Source organism: Marmota flaviventris, chromosome 13 (genome assembly GCF_047511675.1).
Source record: "Marmota flaviventris isolate mMarFla1 chromosome 13, mMarFla1.hap1, whole genome shotgun sequence".
In the NCBI taxonomy this organism is placed as follows: Eukaryota; Metazoa; Chordata; class Mammalia; order Rodentia; family Sciuridae; genus Marmota; species Marmota flaviventris.
This window is the reverse complement of record NC_092510.1, coordinates 40,245,004-40,272,980: the sequence shown is the minus strand read 5'-3', so window position 1 is coordinate 40,272,980 and position 27,977 is coordinate 40,245,004. Positions and strand designations below refer to the sequence as shown.

At 38.2% G+C, this 27,977-nt stretch overlaps 1 protein-coding gene across 1 annotated transcript in view; it reads right to left on the bottom strand.

Moving 5' to 3' along the window:
• Slc1a1 (solute carrier family 1 member 1) overlaps window positions 1-27,977 on the bottom strand; it is a 74,133-nt gene that overhangs the window by 28,099 nt on the left and 18,057 nt on the right. Inside the window, exon 2 of the mRNA XM_027943083.2 lies at window positions 6,253-6,393. Coding sequence (XP_027798884.1) covers window positions 6,253-6,393 — 141 coding nt within the window. The remainder of the gene's footprint in view (window positions 1-6,252; window positions 6,394-27,977) is intronic.

The following is a 27,977-nucleotide window of genomic DNA, read 5'->3' as shown; positions in this document are numbered from 1 at the left end:
GATCATTTCCAGGTACACAGCTGCCTTTGAGTAAATGAATACACAGCCTCAACCAATGCCTTTCCCAGCCCAAACAATCCAAGTGTGTCATCTCTTGCAAAGCCTGAATTTTAAAATAAGGGTCTTCAAAATCTCTGGCCCATTTCATTTTATTCTTCTCCATCCTCTTTATTTCTTTGTATCTCTCCAGGGCATTTATACTCATGTTCAGTGTTGTGGTTTATTTTGCCACATGGATTTAATCTCAATTAGATTGTTTTTAGAGAATCAGGATCCAGTCTTGTCTTTCATCTGCATTAGGGGTCTCATGTTTTGGTAAATAAATGTTTTACTGGCACCCAGCCAGTCAACATCATCTACATATTGTCAGTGGCTGTTTTCCCATGGTAACCAGAGTTAGGAAACTGGACAGAAAATGAATGGCCTCAAAAGCCTAAAACATTTACTGTTTGGCTCCTTATGGAGAAACTTTAGTGACCTCTGTTTGAAAGGTAACCACTCACATATGTATTCTACATTTGTTACTGAATAAATACTCTTTAGGTCTAAGCTTTTATAAAGCTTTAAACATTTTTTTCCTTTGGCTAGAAAGTAGTGGAAAACTTTTGCCCTTAAGGTTAAGGTCAAGACCTAAAAACTTTGAGATCCTGATATAGAAGCTGAAGTAACTAGCATTTAAAAGCCTGTAGTATTTTTATTTTTTTAATCTTCTGAGGGTTAGGCCTTAACTTTATCTTTTGTTGTTGTTGTTGTTAGTTGTAGATGGACACAATACTTTTATTTTTAAAATTTATTTATTTATTTTTGAGAGAGAGAGAGAGAGAGAGAGAGAGAGAGAGAGAGAGAGAGAGAGAATTTTAATATTTAGTTTTTTAGTTTTTGGCGGACACAGCATCTTTGTTTGTATGTGGTGCTGAGGATCGAACCTGGGCCGCGTGCATGCCAGGTGAGCGTGCTACCACTTGAGCCACATCCCCAACCCCAAATTTATTTATTTTTATGTGGTGCTAAAAGCACTCCACCACTGAGCTACAATCCCAGTCCTTAACTTTATCTTTGAAGAGGTTCCCCACAAATGTAAATTCAATCACCCAATTAATGTTCTTTTGGGGACTGTGAAGTCCTTGATACATGGAAGGTAAATGGTTTCTTCTGATATCTAAATGTGATTTGCCCAGGAAGTAGAATCTGTCCTAGGATCCACAAAAAGTGGCCTGAGAGGGGAGTGTGGGGAAAGGAGAGAGTTTTCTTGGCTTGGTATGAACTTGGAATACACTGAGCTCCTTCTTGAGTCTGAGTAGGCATTTGCAGGAAATCCAGACTGAGATGTCACAGGAATGGTTAGGAATGAGCTTCTCTTCTTTGCAGGAGGAAATGTCCACAGGAACCAGCATGGACTTAGCTCATCCTGACCTGGGCAGACCCCAAGTTCTATGGGCTGGATGGGAAGGCAATAACCCAAAAGGTACAACTAGTGTGCCAATTCTACCTATGTTCCCTGATGGAGCCCATAAGGTAAGACCTACCCCTTGGGCCTGCAAGTTTTTCTCTGGAGTAGGTATTCCACAATGGCAAGCTTTAGAGGAAATAATTGCATTTGGGTCAGGACAGGAAGGCCTATGTTGTAGTGAAACTCTTCCTTCTTAGAACCTGGTATTAGGTGCTGGGGCCTGGGGTGCAGCAATGCTTGGCTGGAGACATAAACTGCACCAGCTTCCTGGAGGCACGTTGGCAACTAAACAGAGGGGTATCCCTGTTAAGGAACTCTAGGACCCTTGGAAGATCCCGTTTAGGAAGCAGTTGGATGTCTCCATTTGTTTTTCATCTGCTTTTAGTCACCCCAAAACCTTTAGTAATTCTCTGGTCTATGTAACAGTCTGCCCTTACCCACACCATGGAGAATTAAGCAGTTGCTCCTTTTTAAGAATGAACAGAGAGGTGTGACAACCACAGCAGACACCAGGGGGCGCGGTAGTGCCCTGGAGCACTTCCGGCCCAGGCAGTATGAATGGAAGAGTATGGCTAAGAGCAGGGGCATATGCAGGGGAATCTTGGAGTGGGACTGGAGGGGCTCTTCTGTTTCTATGCTGGTCACAAGGGGCTCTGGTCATCAGAAAGGGGTACTATGCCAGGCACTGGCACAGTAGCACATACCTTTAATCCCTGCAGCTCAGGAGGCAAGAGGATCCTGAGTTCAAAGCCAGCCTCAGCAAAAGACACTAAGTAATTCAGTGAGACTCTGGTTCTAAATAAAATACAAAATAGGGCTGGGGATGTGGCTCAGTGGTTGAGTGTCCCTGAGTTAAATCCCCAGTACCCACCCCTCCCCTGCCCGCCCCCCAAATGGAATAATTAGGATACTATGACTTAAATTGAAACTCACTGGCTACTAAGACCTGAGCCAGTATTTTTCCAGAGTCACAGTACTCAGGCGTATCTACAAGCCATCTCCTCTTTTTGTTTTGCTGGTGGTTTGACGTAAAAACAGCTTAGAAACCTAAATGTTAAAAGGGCCCAAGCACAGATCATCCTCACCATGGCAGAAAGGTGGGGTTTTTTTAGAATGTAAGTCATGGAGAAGATTCTGTTAGTGCCCCCACTGTCTGTTTGTCTCTGAAAATGCCTTAAGATTATATTGAGTGTGCCTTCTCTTTTACATTTTTCTATTTTAAAGCAAATATGAGACATTATGTTATTTCATCCCCACATAATTCCACATGCATTTTTTAAAAAAGAACATTTTCCTTAATTAACTCTATGCCATTATCATCTCTAACAAAATGATCAGAAATCTTTGATATCATCTAATATCAAGCCTATATTCAAATTTACCTGATTAAGATAGTTTCTTAACATCATCTTCTTATAAATTATCCTATTTAAAAACTATCATCCTATTTTAAAAGACTATCATCCTATTAAAAAAAAACAGCTATAAAGTAATAAGCATTTTTTTTGTCACCAAAGGCTTTCATGGCCTTTTTTTTTTAACCTGTTAATTTGGCAAGGAATATTCAGGAGCACAGATTATTAGTCTTGGGTCTCAGTGTTAGCGGTATTTATTCCTCTAATTCATGTATTCCTGAGGGATGCATTCAATCTGCATAGCTTCCACAACATCCTCCTTTGGCTTAATAAATGCACCAATTAGGCTAGTGACCTGCTGGGTTTTCCAAGGCTTTTGCAATGTGAAAACTGCCCTTCCTGTGAATTCTCCATGCCATCATCTGGGTGGGGAAATGGAATGATGCTGCATGGCTGGGGTGAATGACCTGCACACAAGGCTAAAGGGGGCACTGAACTGGCAGGGACAGGGAGCAGAGCTCAGAGAAGAGGAGTAGGGAAATTACCAGAGGCAAAGTCTGTGGAGCACAGAGTAGAATTCATCCCACTTTCTGCCATTAAACAAAAGAAAGGGGAAAACACAAAACAAGACAAACAGAATAACACATGTTCACCTTGAAAATGTAATGAAAGTACAATGAATCATGTTTTCTTACTATCCAGATTGAACCACTGTTAACCTATTGGTTTTAACCCAACTTTTAAAAATGTATACATATTTTACAAAAGCCTGGCATTTATACAACATCATGTTGTGTAATTTGTTTTATCCTTTCACTGGACGCGTATTAGGAAAATTTCCACTTGTCACTAAATATGTATCCAAGCAGGTTTTTAATTGTTGCACAGTATCCTAACTTATGGGTATACCACATATTTAGATTGCTTATAATTTATTGCCATTATTTTTTAAAATGCTACCATGAATATTCTTGTACCTAAATCTGTGAATATGTCTCTGCATATTTCTTTATGATAAATCCTATGAAGTAGAATTACCAGGTGGAAAGATCAGAACATGTTCTAAACCACCTTCCAGAAAGTTTGTTCCAATTTTGATGGGAAATGAAAGTGTATGAATTTTCCCACATCATTGTCAATACTAGTACTGCCACTTTTTTCCTTTAATCTGACAATTTTAAACATGAAAGTGGAACCATTTTCCCTATTCTGCTTTTGCTCATATCCCTGGAATCTCGGACCATTTCATTGTCACTACTCAAAAGAATGAGTAGTGGTTTTTCTTTCTCTTTAGCTCCTGACTAGCTACTTGGGATTTGGTAAAGGATAGGTATAGAACCTACCAGAATCTGTGCTATGGCTTTGAAAAACAGCTGAGCTATGTCACTAAAATACTGAGAATTATAATTTATTTCCCTAGATTATTTACAAAGCTGAGCTATACACAAAACAGCCAGCCTGAAATACATATCACTAAGTGATTCTCAACAGCCCATATTTTCAAACAGCCAACATTATAGAACTAGTATATTCATACATGTATTTTTACCTTTTCTTCTAGAACCTGGATTACTACATGAGTTTTGAGTTTGCTGCTTAATTTTGGATTAACTTTCTTTACTTTCCCAATAGAAACAAGAATTAAATGATGTCACTCATCAGGCAGCTTTTGAATCTTGTGCAAAATATGTAAAAGTATGCAAAATATCTTATATGCGTACAATTGTACGCATATAAGGAGAGAATCCAAGATTCTCATTTTGCTCTTGAAAGAGTACAAAAAGAAAAAAAAGATTAAGAATCTTTGATATGGGGAAAATTTCTAAGGTGTTATAACTGCAGTGCCTACAGGAACCAATCAGCAAATATAAAAGAGAGAAGTGGACAGGGTGTTAGGGAATATGGAATGGTGGGGACTGCGGCATCCTCAAATGTATTTCCTTCAATTAAATGGAACCACTGTCTCTTGGCTCTTGATGGCTGTTGGTGTGTATGAATGGTGTATCCAGATCTTAATTTTTTTTCCAGAAAAAGCCAGAAATCTGTATATTTATACAAAATTCTTCCAAATTTAAATGCTTCCAATAATACGAAAATAAAAATCATGTGGGAGAAACAACTAATATGCTGATTTGTTCCTGAGGCTGTGAGGCTTGAAAGAACTCAGGCATTTCAAAACATAATTAAATATATAAATAAAGATAATTAAATGTTCTCTTTAGGTTTCTCATATGCTGAGAACACCAAGACCATTTATGAACAAAGCTCCCAAGGGACTCGAATCTGACTGGAGTTTTGCTCTTGTGAAGTTCATTGGTCAAATGTGGCAGCTTTTCAAACAATGCAATTACTGAATGCAGCAGATTCCTCCCTTCCTCCTGGCCAATGTTTTGGACAAGATCAGATCTTTTCAATGGCAGTGGAGAAAAGTGTTCTAGAAGAGGACGTACAAGTCTCCTAATTGCATGGTTACATAAACCTTGATTTTGAAGCTGACAACAGAAGTGACTAATGTCATGCCACATTTTCTCAACTGCCAGAATTGAGATAAGTACAAGCAGTGATGGAATGCATATAGCAGCATACCATTTCCAAATAAATGGCATTTTTGTCAATCAGGTTAGTCTCTATCTAGATAAAGAGATACATTGCAGGATTATATTATAGGATTCCTTCTCTTTGTTCGTAAATGGCCTTGATGTTCTTAGCTTATTAGAAACCTAAAGAGACCATTTAATAATCTTTATTTATGTATTCAATTATGGTTTGGAATTCCTTCTCTTTGAAGAAATCCTACAATATAATGACCAATAAGAGAAAAGTCATTTTCAGATCCAACTGTGTCACAAGTTTAAAAATGCTGGCCTTGTAAAGTATGGTACAAACCCATACTTAGGTCTTTTCCACAGTACTTGGCTGCTGGCCCCCTGGCAAATTTGCAGGGCAGGTATGTAGCAAATTCTGAGTCCTGTGGAGGAGCAGAAGTAGGCGAGGAGTAGGGAACAGAGGGACCCTAAAGGCAGCTGCTGAGAGAGCTCAGCTGCAGCTGGGAAACAAATGAGTGAATTACTGAAAACATGATCAAAATTGACAACCACATTTTCCCCGAGGACACTAGCTAACATTTCAGGGACCAAATATGCCTTTTCCCCACTTCTGTGCCCCAGATGGAGTTTTATCTACAATATATTTGAAATAGCATCCCCCTCACAAGACATCATTTGTTGAACAAATGAAGATTAGAGACAGTGCACCATGACAAAACCATACCACTCTGACACCAAGGAAATGTTTTCACCTAAGCAAATATACACTTTCCAAGTGAGGAGTGTATATGAGTGTGTGATTTGTGTGATGCCTCTAATGCATTCCAATTTTCCATAATTAGAAAAGGCCAACATAGATTCTGCTGGACTCCTTAAAGAATCACAGAGAACATCAAGGTACCTGTAATCATGCTGGATATAATTAATGGCAAAATGATGAGTTTCAGCATCCTCATTAGAATTTCTCCAGGAAAAGCAAAGTAGAATTTCTCCAGATTCGAGAGCTTGCTGTATTCTCGAACTAAGACTCCTATGGCAATGCCTAAGAAAAACAAGGAAAAAAAGAGGAACATTGCTGAGTTCTCCCATCTACATTTTTAATGGGAAAATATCCCCCAAACTGCAAACTTTAATGGCAAGAAGACATCACTCATGAGTCTGTAAAATTTAGACTTTTAAAAAAATGTATTTTAAAAGGAAATAAGTTGAAGGTAAACATTAGTCGATTAATCTGTAAAAAAATAATCTCACATAAGAGCTTTGGTTTGCATTTCTTTCCCATCAATTCTATGTATAATAATCACAAAATTGTGGAAAAGAAAGTAATCCACCATCTTAGAAAAACCAGTATAACTTTTATTTTTACAAACCACCTTATTCTATTTATCAGCAGAGACATTTTACATATTTCATAGCTTGCATATCCACTTGTATTTTCTCATAGTTTTGTTATAAGCACTTTTAATGATGAATTTTTGTGATGCTTTTCTGTTAATGCAACTTTTGTAATTTCAATAGCAAATTAATATTATATTGATTTGACATTTATTATATTACTGAACAACTATGTTTTCATTGGTTTGCATTCTGTCCAGTTATTTCTAAGTAATGATATGCTCCAGTTTATCCAATCAAGAGCCATTTTATGAAGTTTGTGATCTTGAGTTCTTATACATACATTGACTACAGGGGTACATTCACTTTTAAGAAATGTTATATATTCCCTGAAATTTTGCCTTAACAAGATGCTTATATGAAGTGTACAGGAAACAATTTAATGACAACTTTGATAACTAAACTCACAAAATTTCAATATCCTCCTCATCATATTTCAAACTGTTCTAAATCCTTGTACCTCTCCCCACAATACACACATATATACTTTTTTAAAACCACAAAATAAATAAATTGGGATGACTCATATCTTTTTTCTTTCACTAACCTCTGATGAGTGATGCTAATTGAAAATGAAGTGATTAAATGGCATGAAAAGTCAAAGTGGATATAACTGGGTATGCAAATTCATAAACTCAAATTATCAGCTGGTGAAAATTTGACTGTAGGACAATGAAAAGAAATATGAATTATAATCAATATAAGAATTTCCATTTAATTTCAGGTATTCCTCTTTTACCCACTAGTAGACCAAATACATGAACCTCTCACTTGGTGCATTTTGTGTTTTAAATCTATCCTTAATTTTGTTTTCCTACATATTCTATCTTTTCCTTGATCTCTTTATTTGTGTATATAATACAGAATGCATTTCTGGTCATAAATGTTTCCCAAATTGTAGCTAAGACAAAGAACAAATCCATTACCTCTCTAATTTAGTTCATATATCAAAACCTACTGTTAGAAACTCATGAGTGGTTAAGATGATTCAAAATGTTTTAAGTAAACTAAAAAAGGCATTATATACTTCTTTCCTGCTTTATTAATTGTCTGGGTTCAATTGTTCTATATGCATATACTTATGCCATAAAGATAATCCATAATGCTCAAAGCTGTTTTTTTTTTTTTAATTCTCTCTCATGCTATTTATATTGCTTCAAATAAATTTTTGGCTTGAATGTCAAAGAAACTTCAATAATGTAAAAATAAAGATGTGTTTGTGTTTAAAAAAAAAAAAAACAGCCACAAAAGCCCTATGTTGTGCCCAACCTCAGGGTTTGTATTCCCAAGGATGAACTGCCTCTACCCATCTCCATCCAAATGAATGCAGTGTGCTTAGAAAGAAAAGTACTTACTATTTTTTTCAGACTTCAGTGAAATATGGGTTTTTATGGGAGAAACAAAAGAGTTATAACTTGGATTAGTTTACAAACAATCAAGGGCAAACTGCAAGGTGAAATGCGTTATTGTATGTGGCAGTTAAAACTTTCTATTAAGCTTGTTCTTGAAGGTCACTGTTACAAATTGTACTCCAACATTTCTCTATTTTACTGAAAAGAATTATAAATGCCAGTCAAGTTAGGAGGTTTATAGATGTTGCCCCGAGATACTCAAGTACCTGAGGTGTTTGGTGAATGCCCTCAACTGGGACCAATCAAATTTGGAAATATCAGATTCGGGTCAGGGTGAGGATAATCCCTGGGAGATCTTCGGGTCCCTAGACCAGGTCAGGATCTCACAGGACACATCCCCTCCCTACCCATTACAGAGTTGGAACCTTGGGCTGGATTAAGGTGCATGGAGAAGGTTCAAAAGATAAAGCTTGCTGGGAATAACTCCTCTCCAAAGGGTGTGCAGGTTAGGCCTCCCTGAGAGGGCAATGCCCACCTGAGAGAGGTAAAGGTCAATAGTCTCCTTGAATGGTAGAGTACCATAGAGGCCTTTGGCAAGGCCAGTGAGGAATTCCCCAGTGGTAAGGTAGTAGCTTAGAACACTGTACCCCTAGCAAGGGACTCAAGGACACCGTTTTTGAGCTTCTCTTCCCTACACAGGCAAGATTATCCCAAGCAGGTAGAGAGATAGTGTGGAAAGAATACTGGTGTTAGATGAGCATGCTGGGATTTGGGTTCCACCAATTGTGAGGCATGTAAGCAGGGCCATAAATTTTAAGTCCTCTTATTAAGTGGTGGGGAAAAGGTTAAGTTAGTGACCTTCAGAGATCCCTCTGATGCCCAAGAGGCTATGAGCACCTCTGAGCCTCCACTTTAAAATAGGGGTCACAGGATCTCAGTTCCAAGAAAGCTGTCCACACTTTCTCCAGGTTTTATGCTAAATATAAATATGTTAGTAACACAGAGGAGAAAGAAACACAAGAAGAAAACAATCAACTAGGGATTCTTAAGTTCAAAGACCCAAGTTTAAAAGAGAAGATACCCAGAATGTCATCTATTTATGTCTCTATTGTGTGAGAAAACAACTGCAAGTCCCACAGACTTGTCCCCAGGGTTCTGGGGTGATTTGCTTTCTAAGTTTATAAAAAAATTATTATTCAGGAAGCAATACTAGAAATCACAAGGAGAAAAAAAGCCATATATCAGTACATCAGCCGGTCTTCCTCTCTGTTTTCTCCAGGTCCTCACCAGTCCTTGTTCTCAGGAGCTTACACTTTTTAGAGTTATAAAATTAACCTGGGGATAGTAGCTGAATTGCATTTGATTTAGATTTATGAAAGCAGCATTGTTACTGTTTGAGGGGACGTGAAGGACAGAGATTAGAATCTTTTGTGTGTTTTTTTCCCCACTAGTTTCCCATTACACAAATTAATTTTGGATTGATTAAATAAGAATTATTGACAAAGGTAAATATTTTAAATTTTCACTGAAATAGTTATCAGGCCATGCCACATGCTAGGCTCTATAGTAAGCAATTAACCATGTGCCCTTTTGGCCTCCTGGAGCTACTCTGAGATGAACATTAATGGTGAGGAAAAAAAGCATAAAAAGACACTTCCTATAATGACAATGTGTATATGCTGGATAAATGGAAGGATGGTTTCTCTATAATGCCCTTACACTGCAATATATCTGGACCTTTTTCTCATCCTTTTCTTGCTCTCCAAAGATCTGAGTAGCTCCACCAATGCAAGCCTTTCTTAGAAGTATATCTCAAAAACCAGATGCTTGGGTTTGTAAAACTCTTATTTTTTTTTTCAAATTTTTTAAAAATGTATTTACTATACTAGCAATACTAGAATAGCTCTACTAGAAATTTTTAAAAAGTATAAAAAAATTCACCCCAAACTACCAACTCACTTGAATACCTGCAAAGTGAAATTGTTTTTATTTTACATATTCTATTACAGTTAACCATAATATAATGGTGAACACAAATGAGCACATTTGTGTTCCTATCAGGAGCTGCACTAAACACCACAAATGAATTATCATATTATCTCTTGTCATCTTTAATGGCTATATCATCATGGAGTTTTTGGTATTTTTTATTGAGATAAAATTCATATAACACAATATTTTCCATTTAAAGTGTGCAATTCAGTGGTTTTATGTATATTCACAATGTTGTAGAACCACTGCCAATGTTTAATTCTAGAACACTTCTATCACCCCAAAAAGAAACCCAAACCTGTCAGGAGTCGCTGCTCATCACCTTCTCCCTCCTGAGGCCCCTAGAAACCACTAATTTATTGTCTGTCTCCACAGATTCCTGCTCTGGCAGTTCACAGAAATGGATTCATACAATATGTGGTTGGTTGTCTCAGTTCTTTCACTTAGCATGTTTTCTAGAGTCACACACGGTACAGAATGTAAAGGGGGGTTATAAAGCATTTTTCACTTAACTTGATATCATGAACATTTCCCAATATTGAACATTTTTACTGTTGGTAAGTGTTGAGTATTACAAGTTTGTATAGACTTGCTTATTTACCATCAACCAACTGTTAGACATTCAATCCTAGAAAAATTTCCTGAACGTTGCTGACTTTTCCTAACAACCAAAGACTGTGATGCAAAGCCTTAATGTGATGCAAAGCCTTAATATTATCATACATGTCCAGACTTCAGGGAAGAAGGCACACTGAACACATTCTTTGTAGTATCTGAATTCAAGAAAAAGCAATAACAAATTAACATTTATTAATGCCAATTACATACCAAGCACTACATTGAGTGCTAGAGGATCTGAAAAGCATGAGTTAAAAAGGAGTTCAACCTTGTTGTTATTGCAATAATAAATGTTTTCCTTCATGGATAACTCTGTCCACTATCAACAGGAAATGTGGTTTGCACTGTTTTGTGAATAGCTGTGACTGCTTCCATTGAGTCATCTCTCCTGGTGCCTACCACCTACAATTAATTCAGTCTGACTCAAGAATAAAGTTGATCTTGGTGAGGATCTCATGGGTTTCTCTGGGATAATGGTTTGGGACCACAGAAAAAACAGTTTCTGTTTGGCACAATACTGAGCTAAACCAGCATCACCATGCCTTAAAGAGTGACTGCTTCTCCTCCTAGCACAGCTGATCCTGAAGTAACTTTTGGAATCAAAGGTTACACTTTTTTTCTGCACCATTACTATACCAAGTGCCCTTAGTTATGCTTCCAATGCTTCAAAAAACTCATGGGCCACAATGGAGTGTTTTGATAATGCAATGATCCAGATTTCTGATAATCCACAACATTCCACTGTCCAATATGTCAGATATCAGAATCTATGATATGCAATTTGAGAGGGAGGAAAGAATTGGACTCTCTTCTGTGCATGCTCCTCCTTATTCCCTTCTCCCCTCCCCAAACCTTCTGTCACTCCAAATAAAAGTTAGAGAAAATAAGGGAAGGCATCAGGTTATTCACTTTTCATTATTTATTGTGTATTTTTAGGAAGACATTAAACACTCAAGTTAGTCTATCAGCCTACTTGATAAAAATAAATAAAATACATACATAATATTTGTTTTATTGTCCAACTCAATTTTATCATCTAGTAGCACTCAAAGCATTCATTTTACAAATGACTGAGAACTTTAAAAGGGACTAGCTCCACAGACCATGAGTAAAATGACTATGGTGATATAATAACAACCAATATACATTTAAAAAACGAGAGCTGATGCTAGAGATTACCATTTATTATATTCATCTGCATTTTTATCTGTTCCCTCATACATAGGTTTATTATTCCACTGTTATGATCTAGATATGAAGTGTGAGACAATGCATGAATGTTCAGAGGTAAAATGACTGGGTTATGAGAACCTTAACTCATCACTGATGAGGATTAATCCACTGATATGGAGGAACTGGGTAACTGCAGGCAGGTAGGATATAGCTAGCAGAAGTAGGTCACTGGGAGCGTGCGTTTGAGGTTTATATTTTGTCCCTGGTGTATGGCGTTCATTCTCTGCTTCTTGGTTGCCATGTCCTGACTGTTTTTCTCCACTATGCCTTTCCACCTGATGTTCTGCCTCACCTTGGGCCCAGAACTATTGAGTTGGCTGTCTATATACTGAACCTCTGAAACTGTAAACCCCAAAGAAACTTTTCCTCCTTTATGTTGCTCTTGTTGGTCACAGTGATGAAAAGCTGACTAAAACATCCACTCACTAATATGCACATATCAAATATTTACTGAGCACCTATACAAATAGGCACCATAACACACTGCATGACTACAAGGACAATTCAATGTCCAGCCCTGTCCTCAAGGAATCGTCTTTGAAAGGCACACAGACAAACTGTTTTAAAACAATGGGAGCCTGCTGTGGTGGCACACACCTGTAATCCTAGCTGCTGGAGAGGCTGAGGTAGGAGGATCACATAGCCTCAAACAACTTTGTGAGGCCCTAAGCAATTTAGCAAGACCCCATCTTAAAATAAAAAACAAAAAGGGCTGAAGTTGGGGCTCCATGGTTAAGCAGCCCTGGATTCAATGGAAAAAAAAAGAGTTAGGATGAAGATAAACAGTTTCTTCAAGAGAGTAGAAAGTTTATCAGGGAAAGGAGGACTAATAATAAGACCAAAAAGAAAAAGACATTTCAGAAAAACAGAACACTATTGCAAAGGCATGGAGTTTAGAAATCCTAGTGCATGTGAACGGCTTCAAGCCATTCAGTGTGGGCAGTGATCAGAAGGAGGACTGGCAGCTGCTGAAGGGCAGACTGAGACGGGTCCCACACACTATGCTAAGGAATTGAAATTGATCCTGAAGGCAGTAGGAAACCACTGACAGATTTACCCATTCATCTAAAGGAGTTCTGAATTAAGAGAGCCGTGTGAACCGTAGAAGCCTGGAGAACAGTTAGGAAGTCACTGCTGTGATCCTGGCGAGAGGTCTTAAGAGAGTGAAGAACTGGGAAGACTTAGGAGGTAGAAGTGCAAGTACTTGGTGATGAATTTGTTGGTTGTGGGTGGAGGGTGGTACAGCTGAGGAAGAAAGGGAGGCCATGGGATTCTTGCCAGTTTTCTAGCTTGGTCAACAGAGTGGACATTGGTACCTATCCCAGTGGGGAATTTGGGTAATTCTGGAGAAAGGTGATGAATTAACTTTTGGATGAGAAAGATGCTTAATGAACCCGTGGATATGTGGGTACAGAACACTGGAAAGTGGTGTGGGTGGGTTAATATGGGTGACACCAGCAAAAAAGTAACTAGAAAGGTAAGGGCAGATGAGGCCACACGTCAGCCAGCTCAGGTCATGGCCAAAGAAGCATGCACGGCCATGGTACACTGTAAGGTTAGGAGGCACAGATTCTGGCTTCTCTGTGTAAGACTACAAGCCCGTTTTCTTTCTTCTGATCTTCTTAAATCATAAGACTCTCAAACTATGAGAACATCTAACTTGCATTTTTAATAAAACCAGACTCCAGTTCTCCATGATTGTCCACGAGTCATGGGAAGGACAGGCAGGCCTTAGGGCTTGGTGTTTTGTTCCTGGAGATGCTTTTCCCTTTGGGAACTTTCACTAATAGCACTGGCATCCCCACACTGTAGCCCAATGTTTAAAGTATCATTCTCTTCATACCTCAGCACACCAAAAGCCAGACTAAAAGGCCTAAATGAGACCTTGCTAAAAGTGAGGTTATGACTTGGGGGGGAATCACAAAGAGTAAGATGCATAAGATAAGTTGGGTAAAGAGATGCCCATATTTACTGATTCTTAGCTGATGATCACAAAAAGAAAGCCTCCTGCTATGTTAATGGTTACTCCAGGAATTGTTTAATTTCTTTCATCTTCTGAAGCTCAAGTACAAATTCAAATTTCTGCTTCTTTTCAGAAGGTTCACCACTTTCTCCTTCAGAGTAGTGAACCACAATGATATTCAACAAAAACATTCTAAAACTCGATCCTCCATTGGGTACCACTGGCAGACCGCAGCAGACATTAGTGTTGGATGGTAGGTTAATTTTTATTTATTTATTTATTTATATTATGTAAACTTAGAAACAATTTCTGTGGATCTTTTTGTCTAAAATGAGTCTGATTTGAAGATCTCAATCAAAATTGTATTCCAAGACTAGACATAGAAGGCTACCAAATGCAGCACCTTTGATCTTCTGGTGTGTTGATCACAGAGGTTCAGATAAAGGAAGAATTATCAATGGTGTAACAAAACCAGCATTGTTTGTGGAGTATGCCACAGTTTACAGGGTACATTCAGCATCTATGGGAATAATTTCTATTGCTGTGTAACAAACAACAAACTTAGCAGCTTAAAACAACAAATATTTATCGTCAGTTTTCATGAGTCAAGAGCCAGGACACAGCACAAAGCTTCATGGGGGTCATCTGCTCAGTGCATCACAGGCTGCATTCCTTTCTGGAGCTCGGGGTTCTCTTCCAAACTCATGGGACTGTTTTCAGGATTTACATCCCTGTGGTTGTAGAACTGAGGTCCTTGATTTTTTTTTTTTTTTTTTCCCTTAACTATCAGCTTGGAGCTGCCCTGGGCTCTTGGAGGTTTCCACCATTCCTTACCACATGGCTTTCCCACAACACGGCCCACACCTCTTCCTAGTCAGCAGGACTATATGTTCGGGTTTGGCTCAGTCTTTTAAAGGGGTTTCACTGGATGAAGTAAACTCTACCCAGAATATTCTCCTTTTTGATTAATGTAAAACCAGCTGAATAGGGATCCTAACTACCTGAAAAATCCAGGTAATATCTCATCTTTGCCAGATAATATAAATAATTACAGAAGTGAAATCTCATCATAGTGTCATTTATGGGAAGGAGATTATATAGGGCGTGTGTACCAAAGGTGAGAATCTTGGGGAACATCTTAGAATTCTGCCTACCATAGCTATTTTTCCATAACCTGATGACATAGAGTAAAACCCTTCGGTAGCACTGGCATTAACTCTATTGCTTAACAGTAAGTGTGTTAGAATTCCATGCCATGTAGCATAGAATTCAGATTGTCAATTATTTGAAAAAATGCTATACTAAAATATTTCAAGGAAAAGTAAAAAAGCATTAAACACGCATACACTCACTATCCAGAATGAACGAATCATTAGTATGTTACCAAATTTGCTACAGATTTTCTTTGATTTAAATAAATCCTTATGGTGGAGGATCACTGTAGCTCCCTCAATTCTATTCTCTTCTCTCCTCAAGGACATCACTATTTTGAGTCTATTTTCTGTCTCTCTCTCTCTATATATATACATACTACATATCTGTGTCTATCTCTTAAAATGTATTATGCTGTTTGTGTTGGAGAATATTACTTAAATGGTATCTGTTTAAATGTATGTTTCCTTTCTCAATATGCCTTTTAATTTGGGAATGTTTTCATTATGTTTTTGAGATTTATGTATGTTAATACGAGAAGATCTAGTTCCTTTATTCTAAGTCTATTTCAAAATGTGTTCCATACCACACGCCTATTTTGTTTTTGTTTTGTTGTTAAATTCCACCCTTATCTAGCAATTTATTTCCTTCTAATGTTTTAGGTTTATCTGTTCTTTTTCTAAATTTTATAAATTGATTGTTTAGCACATTCGCTTTTTCACCCATTTCATACTATCCTCCTTCTAAATTCTATGATAGTATTCCATGAATTATTATGCAGTATTTTCATTGCTGATTACTTCTTATAATTTCTACTGTGACTTCTTTGAATTATAAATTATTTTAAAATGTGCTTTTCAGTACCCAAATACCTAGGAATCTTTTTTTCCCTCTGTGATGCAGCTGACTGGTTTTCTCAAGCCTATCTTCCAGTTTACTAATCCTTGCTTTGTTTTTATTTAGTAGATATTTAATTCACCTACCAAATTTTTAATCCTGTTGTCTTTAAGTTTCATTTTATCTCCTCATACTATGTCTAAATCATTTTTTTTTCTATTTTCCAGTTTCTTTTCCATCTGTTTTTCTTGAAGAATGTGACACATTTTTATTATGTACTCTTACAAAATGTTTTACCATGTCTATTTTGGGGACACATACTCTCCTGTTCATGTCCTTTCCTGCATTGTGTGGTGTGTGTGTGTGTGTGTTTTAGTTGTTGGATTTTGGTGAGGGGTAGCTTTTTCCTGTGAGTTGTGAAAGTGTCTATATCAGCTACTCACTTGGCTTGGGGACTCAGGAGTTTTGAGGCCTCCAGGACAGTTTTCATATTAGATTTTTTAGCTTAGGAAATCAGAATTACATGGTGGTATTAATTTAAATCATTCACCTAGGAAAGCATAAGTCTGAGGTTTAATTTATTCATAAGTGCCCCATCTCCCTTCACTTTTTGCCATGGTCAGATAGCAAGATTTCTCAAGGTTTTCCTGAGGTCACCGAGTAGAATTTTTCTGCTCTGTATTCTAAGGACAGGGTAAAATTTTGAGGTTTCAGGCTTTCTGCAGAGGTCTGATTGTGGCTCCTTTATTCATGCAGATCAAGATCATCTCAATTTTTCTCATATGAATATTAAAACCCCAGTCTCCCATCATAAAGGCCTATCATTGAGTCTAGACCTTGGCACAGCTCATTTACAGTTTGGGCTACAGTTTACAGTTCTGCTACAGTTTCAATCTGAACATGTCCTTCAAGGCCCATGTATTGAAGGCCTGTGGTGCTGTTGGGAAGTGGTAGAACATTTAAAGAAGGTTGGGACCTAGTGTATGGAAGTGAAGTCACTGGGGGCATGTCCTTGAAGCCATATTGGGACCCCAGCCCCTTCCTCTTTCTTTGCTTCCTGGCTGCCATGAGGTGAGCAGCTTCCTCTGTCACACATTCCCACCACAATGTCAGCCTTACCACAGACCCAAAGCAACAGGGCCAAGCAGTCATGGACTGAAACTTTCACAACTGTGAATTAATTAAATCTTGCCTCCTTATAACTCAAATTAGGTACTTTGTTTTCAGTGACAGAAAGCTAACTAATATGAGTTCCCTTTTAATTCCTGGCACCTGAAGATTTTCCTTTATTTCTCTTGTGTTTGGGTTTATGTATTGTTTCTATATTAATTTGGAGAGAAGTGCTACATTTTATGTGTGTGAGATGGTAGGAGAATCCATCCAGATTAGCCATTATGTGATGTTATACCATTACCAATGATCTATTCCTTATCCTTTCCAGGGTGACCATTTTAAGACGGGTAATGGACTCAATGAAGATTAAAACTGAGAGCCCCACAAAATATAGAAAAGATCTTGCTATATTAAGGACTTGCTATACTAAAACAATTACTGATTTTCCAAATACTTCCATGTAAACTCATGGAATCAATTAGCCAATAATCATTTACAGACCAACAAATTCTTAAAAGACATTAGTCAATGGAAAAATATAGATGAGAGCAATGCATATTCAAGGGGGCCTTTAATCTACATAATGAAATAAGTATGTTAAATAACATGAGATATTTTGAGGGGAGAAATCAACAACTACTCAGGGAGAAGGCTCTGGGTTCAGACTGTGTTCAAATCCTGGCCTCACACTTTATTTAGCTGTGTAATTGTAGATAAAATACTTATCCAGATGCATGTACCTGTTTCTTCATCTACACAAGAAGCATAATAAAATACAACCTCAGAGTCATTAGGAATTTAAATTTAAGCTTTACATTTGCATGTAAAGTTCTGGTTCACGAAGTAAGAGCTTCTAATAAATGTTTGCTATTATAAGCTATGCACTCTTTTTTTCCACATTTTTATTGGTGCGCTATAGTTGTACATATTGATGAGATTTGTTGTTACATATTCATACATGCACACAATGTAACAATATATTTTGACCAATATCACTCCCCAGTATTCTCCCCTCCCTCTACCTACCATCCCTTGGTCCCTTTCCTTTATTGATCTCCTTGACACCTGAAGGCAATGTGGAAAGAAAAAGTCTGATATGAGAATGAGGATATGTTTGGATTGATTATCTGCTGTAGTACTAGTTTAACTCAGAGTTTGGGAACATAAGCCATGTACTCTTTATAGATTTTCTCATAAAATCCTCAGAACAGTATGGCTTTGACAGGTGAATCATGGTCACAAATTTGAAAAGCAACAGAATCAGAAGAAATTAATGTAAAATATTTTCAGTGAGACTAAATTTCCAGTTATTCGCTGAGTTCACTTAATTTATTTTGTAGATAAATAGTTACTTTTATTCTATACATTTTAAAAGTTTCAGAGTTAAAGATAGGACATGGGAAGGACTCACGAAGTAGCCAATGTGATCTTAGTTCATTTCTATACAACTTCATATTACTGAAATAAAAGTCTCAAGATCTGAATGGGACTAAAAGAAAAGGCATTTAAAATTTTTGGTGTCTTCTAAAATAATTCTCATTTGTGATTCAGTAACCTAATTAAATTTTGCAAACATTTACCATGTCCAAGGATCTGGGTTAGGAGACATGTGGGAGGAATGATATTAAAATGAATGATATAAGACCCCTTCCCTCAAGGAGCTCATGGTTAATTAGGGCCAATCACAGATGCAATTTAGCCTAAGACAGGGGGCAGAGTGGGAATTTCTATAGAATTATTTACATTTCAGGGAAATGTTAAGTGACCGAAATTTTCTTCATCCAATAATGAGAAGAAGTACAGGAAATATTAGGATGACATCAAGAGTACACTAGGCTGAATTCATGAAAGCCATGAAAAAAGAAAGATGAATCTGACTCAGACAGACACAGATTCAATAACCATGTGAAGTGGGCAGGAACAGGGAGGATATCAATCTATGATGCCCAAATTTTGATACGCATATGAATCACATGGGGAACTCATCCAAAGTTTCAAATTTAGTGATATTATGCCTGGCATAGCAAAGATGTAAAGAAGCCTAACAGGGGCAAGGGCATCCTTGCACTAATGACAATGTCCATTTTGACAGAGCTGAAAGATCCTGGTGCAGGCCTCCAGCAATGGTACAGGGAGTATGCAACATACAAACAAGTTGGGTTATCAGCTCCCTTTGGAAAAGTCCTGACCTGAGAGCCATCTTTGCCTACTCTTTCTCTCTTACTCAGTCTACTATTTCAGCTGTGGTTCCCTTTCCCTGTTGTGTCTCAGGGCAGAATTCGAGGTTTCCACAAGGTGTGCAGTGATGATGGCAGAGTTGATCCAATTTACTATCCCAGTCAGGCCAATCCATCTTAACAAGAAGAATGTGCTGTAAATATTCTCCTTGGAAGGAAGAGAGTTGTTTTTTATTTTTTCCAGTACTGGGGATTGAACCCAGGCATGCTATATTCCCATTCCTTTTCATTTGTTATTGAGACAAGGTTTCACTAAGTCGCCCAGGCTAAACTTGAATTTGTGATTCTCCTGCTTCAGCCTCCCAAATTGCTGGGATTATAGGCTTGTGCACCATGCCTGGCTCAGACATTTTGTTTGTTTGTTTGTTTTTCAAGAGTAATTCTGAAGCAAAAACAATGTTTCCATTCCCACCATGGGTTAAAAATAAGATAAACTGTAAGGAATCGGTTTGACCTGACCTCAGCCATCTGAGTCATAACTGCCAATATTGCCTCTACGTATGGTAGGCTTTCCATGCATAGTTTCCCAGTGTACTATAAATAAGCAAAACCTTTACAGAGGTATGTAGAGATTTATGTTCAGACTCTGGAGCTGTCAGTACAAGGAATGTGCCTGATACTAGCTTGATATAAACCAAGTACATTTGGTGTGGATAAGTCACTCTTGTCCTGATCACTTTTATACGCCCTTTTCCTCTGACCCAGATTGGAAAGATCCATTGGTCTTGCTGCTGCCCAGGATCATGCTTCTATCAGTAAGTCCCCAGAAAATTGAATTATTTGCAATCCTGGGTCTCTCTCTTTGTTCTCATGGCAACTTGTAGCTGTTTTTCACACATTGAGACCAGGTTTTTTGGGAACATAAACACATAAACTTCTGCCATGACCCAACCCCATCCTCAGCCTCCATGACACTTTCTACTATATGAGATGGTGACCACTGCTTTCTTCAAGATGGAGGGATTAATGCATGACCTCAACAGTAAAACCCTTTGCAAAGGAAGTGCTTCCTTCTCACCTCAATCCCTTTGTTTGAGCACAAATTCTGATGACATTCCAAACACCAATTATTAAATATAAGGCAGTACTTGGCAGAAACCACTAAGTTTCACAATATGGCAGTAAAACACATATTTTTTTTTAAAGAGAGAGAGAGAGAATTTTTTTAATATTTATTTTTTAGTTTTCGGCGGACACAACATCTTTGTTTGTATGTGGTGCTGAGGATCAAACCCGGGCCGCAAGCATGCCAGGCGAGTGCGCTACCGCTTGAGCCACATCCCCAGCCCACATTTTTTTTTTTTTTTAAACTTTTCAACTGACTCAAGAATGGCAGACATGTAAAGCATGTGTTTGGCAAAGTTCTAGAATATATAAAACTCTCATACAACTCAACATTAAGAGCCTAGTTTTATTAAGTGTGCAAAGATTTTGAATACATCTCTCCAAATAAGATATGTAAATGAAATAAGTACATGAAATGTTGTCCAACATCATTAGTCATTAGAAAATGTAAATCAAAATCCCAAAAGAGATCCCACTTCACATTAATTAGGATGGATATATATGTATGCAGTAGAAAAATAATATATTTTTGTGAGGGTGGGGAAAAATTGGAATCCTTCTACATTGTTTTGGGGAATGCAAAATGACATAGTCCCAATGGAAAACTATTCAGCAGTTCCTCACAAAGTCAAGCATAGAATTAACATGACCCAGAAATTCCACTTCTTGGTATACATTTAGGAAAATTGAAAACATACCTTCACACAAAATTTATACATGAAATGTTCATAGCAACATTATTAATAAATAGCCAAAAAGTTAAAACTATTTAAATGTCCATTATCTTATTGTTGGATGAACAAAATGAGGTATACCCATGCAAGGGAATATCATTCAGCTATAGAAGGCATAAGGCACTGATAAATGCTACAGAATAGCTGAACCTCAAAACTATACAAAGTGAAAGAAAGCCAGTCACAAAAAAACACGTATTATATGGTTTCCTTTATGAGAAATGTTCAGAATAGGCAAACCCATGAAGACAAAATGTATACTCATATGTTGAGAGCCACAGCCCAGTCAGAAAGATGCCTGGCATTTACCAGAGGGAATGGTTGAAAGGTGATGCTGGACTGATTGTATTGTATATTTGACCTTTACTGTCGGGCAATAGGGCGGCTCTTGCTGCCTTGGGCGCCTGCTACTTTGGAGTTCCCGGGAGTTCTCCGGGGGTGGGGGTTTGGGGAGATTGGGCGGAGCCTGGTGGAGGGAGTGTGGTCCCATGTGGTGTGTGCAGTGCCTGTGAGAGTGGGGGAATAAAGAGTTGCTGTTTGAATCTACAAGGCTTTGTGGCGGCTCGGTTATTTGTGCCCAGCCAGACTGCAGCACTCATAGTTTCTACAAATGGGATAAGGGATTGGGACTGAATGCTAATAGACATGGGGTTTCTTTTTGAGACATGAATGGAAATTAGATAGCAGAAATGGTTGTACAACACAATGAATATACTAAAACCACTCATAGTGTACTTTAAAATGGTAAAAACATAAACTATACCTTAATTTTTAAAAGCATACACTCCCTCTTAAATGAACTAAATTGATTAAGAAGGGGGAAAAGAACCAGAGAATAATAATACTAAATATGATTAATTTACACTTTGATTATTTCAATGGTTTATTTATGGGATAGGAGAGATGACAACGACATAGGAAACTTCTTTTTCTTTTAATCATCATACCAATAGCACAAAGATCACTAATGATGTGGTGATCAGACTTTTGTTCAGACTTGGCAAGATGTGTGTAAGTTTATTAGATTTGAAAGTCTCACCAATAATGTGAAAACCCAAATGAAGCCAGACATGTTTATTAACAGCTCAAAAGAAGATGATCAATTTAAAGAAAAATTGTAATTACATATTGTGGTTCATAACCTGCAAAGGAGATGTTTGAGAGCTTAATTTTCAATTATATAGCATAAAAATGAATCAAAACGGCTAACACTAAATCAGAACTATTCTAAGATTATGATTTGAAAATCCTTGGAGAAAATGAAAAGTCAAAACTAATGACCTAGCTAGGTGTGTTGGCACATGCCTGTAATAGCTACTTAGGAGGCTGAGGCAGAAGGATTAGGAGTTTGAAGTCAACCTGGACAACATAATATGAGACTCTATATTTTTAAAAACCTATAATATAAAAATATATAAAAAAACACAAATTTTAAAAATTAACAGCCTGGAAAAATATCAACTGTCATTAATGAATGACTTGCATGTTATATACAACCATTCAGGTAAGCTCTGTGGAGGTTACAAGAGCCTAGTCCCACGTGGTTTACAGTCTAGGTGTCTTATTTCTTCTAAGTCATAGCAGAAATTTCCAGGAATTTCCCAAGCCTGGAGTTGAGTCTCCTGTACCAATTAAATAGTGTTACAGTAAGTAGGCCATTTAACTCTCTAAGCTGAAGTATCCTCGTCAAAGAGGGGAAAGAGAACCTATGTCACATTGCCATTGGGAGCATTAAGTGAAATAATGAATGCAGAGGACTTAGCCCTGCCCTTGGCCCACGGGAAGGCTTAATAAGTGTTAGCTATGATTGAACATGACAACAGATGACACTAATGGCAGCAAAAGTTGAGAGAACAGCACTTTTCAAAATTAACTGATGCCCTGGCATAAATCAAAACTACTCCGGAGATAACAGAAGAGGAATCACGATTCAGGATTTTAATTTGTGTCTATCACATATTTAGCTATGTCACTTTATCTTTTTGCTTTTGGTTGCTTCATCTAAAAACTTCAACAAACATGCCTCAGAAATGTGAAGACCAAACAAGTAAACGTATATAAGAAGCACTTTGTGATCTAAACCAACATATCCATTATTCTTATTTTACAATGTACATGTCTTTTATTTTTTAATTATTTTATTTTTGTTTCTTCTAATTAGTTATACATGATAGTACAATGCATTTTGACATACTACACACAAACGGAGCACAACTTCTCATTCCTCTGGCGGTACATGGTGCAGAGTCACACTGGTCATGTAATCATACATGTATGTACAGTAATAATGTCCGTCTCATCCCACCATCCTTCCAACCCCCACATTTCTTCCCCTCCCCTCACTACCCAATCCAAAGTTCCTCCATTTTTATTATTCTTATTTGCTCCCATTTCCTTGAAGACCATTCAAATTATATTTATATAAAACTTGGAGGCCTAAAGACACATTCCTGGTGGAGAGTTGAACAAAAACTCCTATTAAGAGCAGGAAGAAACCTGTTTTATTTCTAGTTCATAACCATCTTCAAACTAATAAACATATATGCAAATACCAGTCTTAGAAGCACAGGAGAAAGATGTTGAAGACTGTAATGCAGGCAGAACAGTGGGAAAACATGACATAAATTTGACACAATTGGGCCCAACTCCACTCACTATGTATTTTCTAGCTCTGGGACAGAGTGTAAATGGCAGCCTTAATTTTGTCATTAGTCAGGAGAGAATGATACCTGACTCGGAGATTCAGGGTCTGAATGTTAAAGGTGATAAACCATAAAGTCAGATAATTCTCTTCCTCTTTCTTTTCATTCCTTCCCAGTCACTTCCACCTTTCCTCTTAGGGAGTAGGGATGGTGCTGAAAGGAAATAGCAGAAGCAGAGTGACCTGAAATTTTTCACTCTACCCAGATGGACAGAGTGGGACTGAAGGATCCTCTATCTGATAGAAGCCACAGACACTGCATGGACAGGTAGCTGGAGTTGGAACAGAGTGTGAGGTCTCCATCACCACAGATTCTAAACAGATGCAAGAAGTCTGCAGATGGTAGCCACAAAGACATTTAAACACACATGCAATAGAAGAAACTTTTTTACCACTCTAAGAAATAATACCTCCTTGATCATCTGTCCAAAATAAAAAAGAGGAAAAAATTCCATTCTTAAAGACAGAATTTAAATGCATATCAACAACTTCCACAGTTGGCACAGAAGAATGCAAACACCCAAGGCTTCCAGGGTCAGGGCGGTACTGAGGGAAGAAGGTCTCGGTGGAGGGTGGCCTGTGGTGGTCCAGCCAGCTCTGGCCAAGCACTGTCACCAAAGAAGTGAGGGTCCATGGGTGACTCATTCTCTTTTTTTAACAAGTAACTAGGAATCTGGGTCTTTGTATGAAACCATCTATTTTTGAATGTTAACAAACGCTTATAAACAACTATTAAATTCTGTGAGGTCATGCCAATACCTCTGCAAGTCAGTTTCCTCCTAGGCTGTCATCTTTCACTCTGGTTTTTTCATAGAAGATAAGACAGGTGTGGCAGCACACGACAGGAGGACGTGAGTTCAAAGCCAGCCTCAGCAAAAGCAAGGTGCTAAGCAACTCAATGAGACCCTGTCTAAATAAAATACAAAATAGGGCTGTGGATGTGGCTCAGTGGTTGAGGGTCCCTGAGTTCAATTCTCGGTACCAAAAAAAAAAGAACAGATACAGAAACAGAAAAGGAAAGCAACTGACTAGTGTTTGGTTGAAAGCAAGCAAGCATCACAGTATCAGGAAATGAGCACAATGAACACACAAAGCCTCCTGTGGTCTCCAGGCACTCTAACAAATGTTATCTGAGTGACTGATCACACCAGCACCCCAGGAAATATTGGGTGGTGAGGCCAAGGACAGTACAAGGCTCCTGACACCCAGAATTTATAATCTACTAGGCAGGACCAGATTAGCTCATGGTGACATAAAGAGGTGTTGCTAATTTTTTGGAAAGGCCACCCCAAAGTTGTAGGAGTTTAAGGATACCCTTAAAATCCCTGTTAGATGAGGATTAGGAAAGGTGGAAGAATTCAGGATATGCCTTCAGAGTGCAAATAGGAATTCAAAAGGGAGGGACTATGGAGAAGGAAGGAGAGTGGGGAAAATACAAAGAAAAGGGGTCAAGAGAAAAACTGACATGCATCAAGTGTCTATAGTTCTAAACACTTTTATGATACATTATAGATTATTTTTGGATTTTGAATTTTTAGGGATTTTGCTATATTGTATATACATAATTCTGCACATGAAACAAAGTCCTGTGGTGTAAAATTTTCCACCTCTGGTGTCATGTCAGTGCTCAAGAAGTTTCAGATTTTGGAGCATTTTGGATTTGAGGTTCGGAATTCTCAACCTGAATTTTACTTAATTGTCTCATATAACAAACCATATTTGTAGATGAAGAAAATAATGCAAGAAATGTTAGAAAACTTGCCTACAAGTCACAGCCATCCTCAAGACCCAAGATTGTCTGACCCCAAAGTTCTGTTTTTCCATAAGGAAGTAATGAATGTGTTTAGTCACTAGTTTGGCTGATGTGTGAGAGGGTAGCTTAGAGAACTAAAACTAGAAACATGGCCTGGGGCATTCCATGAAGGGCCTTCAGTACCAGGTTGGACAATTTATATTTCCCTGATCCTTTGTTCCCTTCCTTATTTATTTTTTAAATTTTTTTATTCTAATTTGTTATATATGACAACAGAATGCATTACAATTCATATTACACACATAGAGCACAATTTTTCATATCTCTGGTTGTTCCCTTCCTTATTGAACCAGCTCATTATAAGGATTCGATGAGATAAACATGTGCTGGACTATGAAGTAATATAGATTTTAAAGATTAGCTAGTGGAAGAGATAGTGAGTAGCCATTGAACAAGTTTGCATAAGGCCAGGTTTAGGGCAGAGATAAGGCCAGCTAAGGTGTGTAAGAAGCATTAGAATAGGGAGAATAAAAGACAGGAAGGAGCCTCATCCTCAGTGGGAAGGTTGAAGGCAGAAGAATGAGGATCCCAGACTCAAGACTTGGGTCAGAAAAAGGTTTCGGGAAATGGCAGGCTGGTTTATGTCTGGGTGGGAGGGAGTTTGAGATCGCTTGTTACTTTATCTTGTTTCCAATAGAGAAGGGGAGGTCCAGTGAAGCCATTCTGGTTCTCATGTTCCCCCTGCAAGTGCTATTTTATTTCAACTTCTGGCTCAAACTAAACCTGTCATACTGGAGCCCAATCTGTCAGGAACCAGCTGGTGTGTTCCGAACTCGGTTATTCACATGTTCAGGCCCCTTAGGGGCAAATTCACACAGGTTTCTCTTGGAAAGAGGCCTGGGGGTGAAGAGCTCAGACACACCTGTTTTGGAACTGGGCTCTTTCACAGAATTGCAGGTCATTTCCTCTTCCCTTATGGCAAGTCACAGAAGAGGAAACAGGCTAGCACTTGTACCAATGTGCTTCTCTAAAAGAATTGAAGGCTAATTACTGGGATGTGGCTTGAATTCAGAAGTACATTTTGAAGTGGTTGGAGAGGAACAATTGTTCAAAGACTCTTTGACTTCAGGGAAAACAAATGACTAGGGGCAGGGAGAAGGATCTATTTCCTTGTCCCATTCTGGAAACTTACAGGACAGAAGCAATCAAAACCCCTGCACTCCCTACAAGGCACAGCCTAGTCCTAGAAAAAGGGAGGAGCAGCCTAACTATCAGCAGCCTGTGGTGGAAAAAGACACTTGATCTGGACAGTCTTGCTGGAAAGATGACCCTTCTTTTGCAAAAGGATGCTAAGATCCAGAGAAAGAATGTTTAGACAACAACACTCTAGGGCTAAAAGCATAAGGGTGTTGGGAGAAGCCCAGCCAGGCTTACTAAACACTCTCTCCACCTGTTGGCATGCCTTCCATGATGCTCCAACATCACCCTCCTCTTGAGCTGCACACTTTCTCAGGGTAATTTACAGCTTGAATTTCCACCTCTATTTCCTATCTCTGTCTCCCAAGTGCAAAATCCCATGTACAATTGCTTTCTGGGGGTTCTCTATCTGGATATATACTTCAACATGGAACCCAATATGGGGAAAATATTTTTTTTCCTTTTCCCCAGAAAATTTTAGACTTGGCATCCTGGGTTCCCGGGTGGTTTAAAATATGTCAACATGATCTCTGATACTCTCTCCATCAGGCAATGGTCTTTGCCCCCTTTGCTTGAACCTGGGTGAGTTTTTTGCTTGCCCGATATAGCAGAATGCAACAGCAGTAAGACGGCATGGAGTCTGAGGTGAGGAAAGTGAGGGCCAGCATCTACTGGTTTCTCTTCTTGGTACACTCACTTTGAAGCACTCAGTTATCATATAAGAAGTCTGGTGACTCTGAATCTGCCATGTTGGAAAGACCACGTGGGAAGATCAGAAAGAGCAAGACAGACAGACAGACACACACACACACACACACATCAGAGGAGCCCTAAAGCTGTGTGAGTCTTGCCAGATCAAGAAATAGCCAAGTTAGTGAGAAATTTAAATGATTCCAGACCCAACCATCAGCTCCCCATAATCACAAAAGAGACTCCAGGGGAGAAGTGCCTTGCTGAGCCCAGCCAACCCTCAGAACCATAAGGAATAACAATATAATCATTGCTATTTTAAGCCACCAAATTTGCTCTTTATCTTTAGGTCTATGATCCACTTGATGTATTCGAAAAGTATGATGGTGAAAGTTCATTTTTATTTCTTTTCTTTTTGGATATAATGTCCAATTGTTCCAATATCATTTGTTGAGAAGACTATTTTTCTTTGGATGACTTTTATACTTTTGTCAACACTCAGTTGGGCATATTTGTCAACATTTAGTTGGGCATACTTGAATCTACTTCTGGAATCACTTTTATGCTCCACTGTTCTCCATCCTTTTACTATTA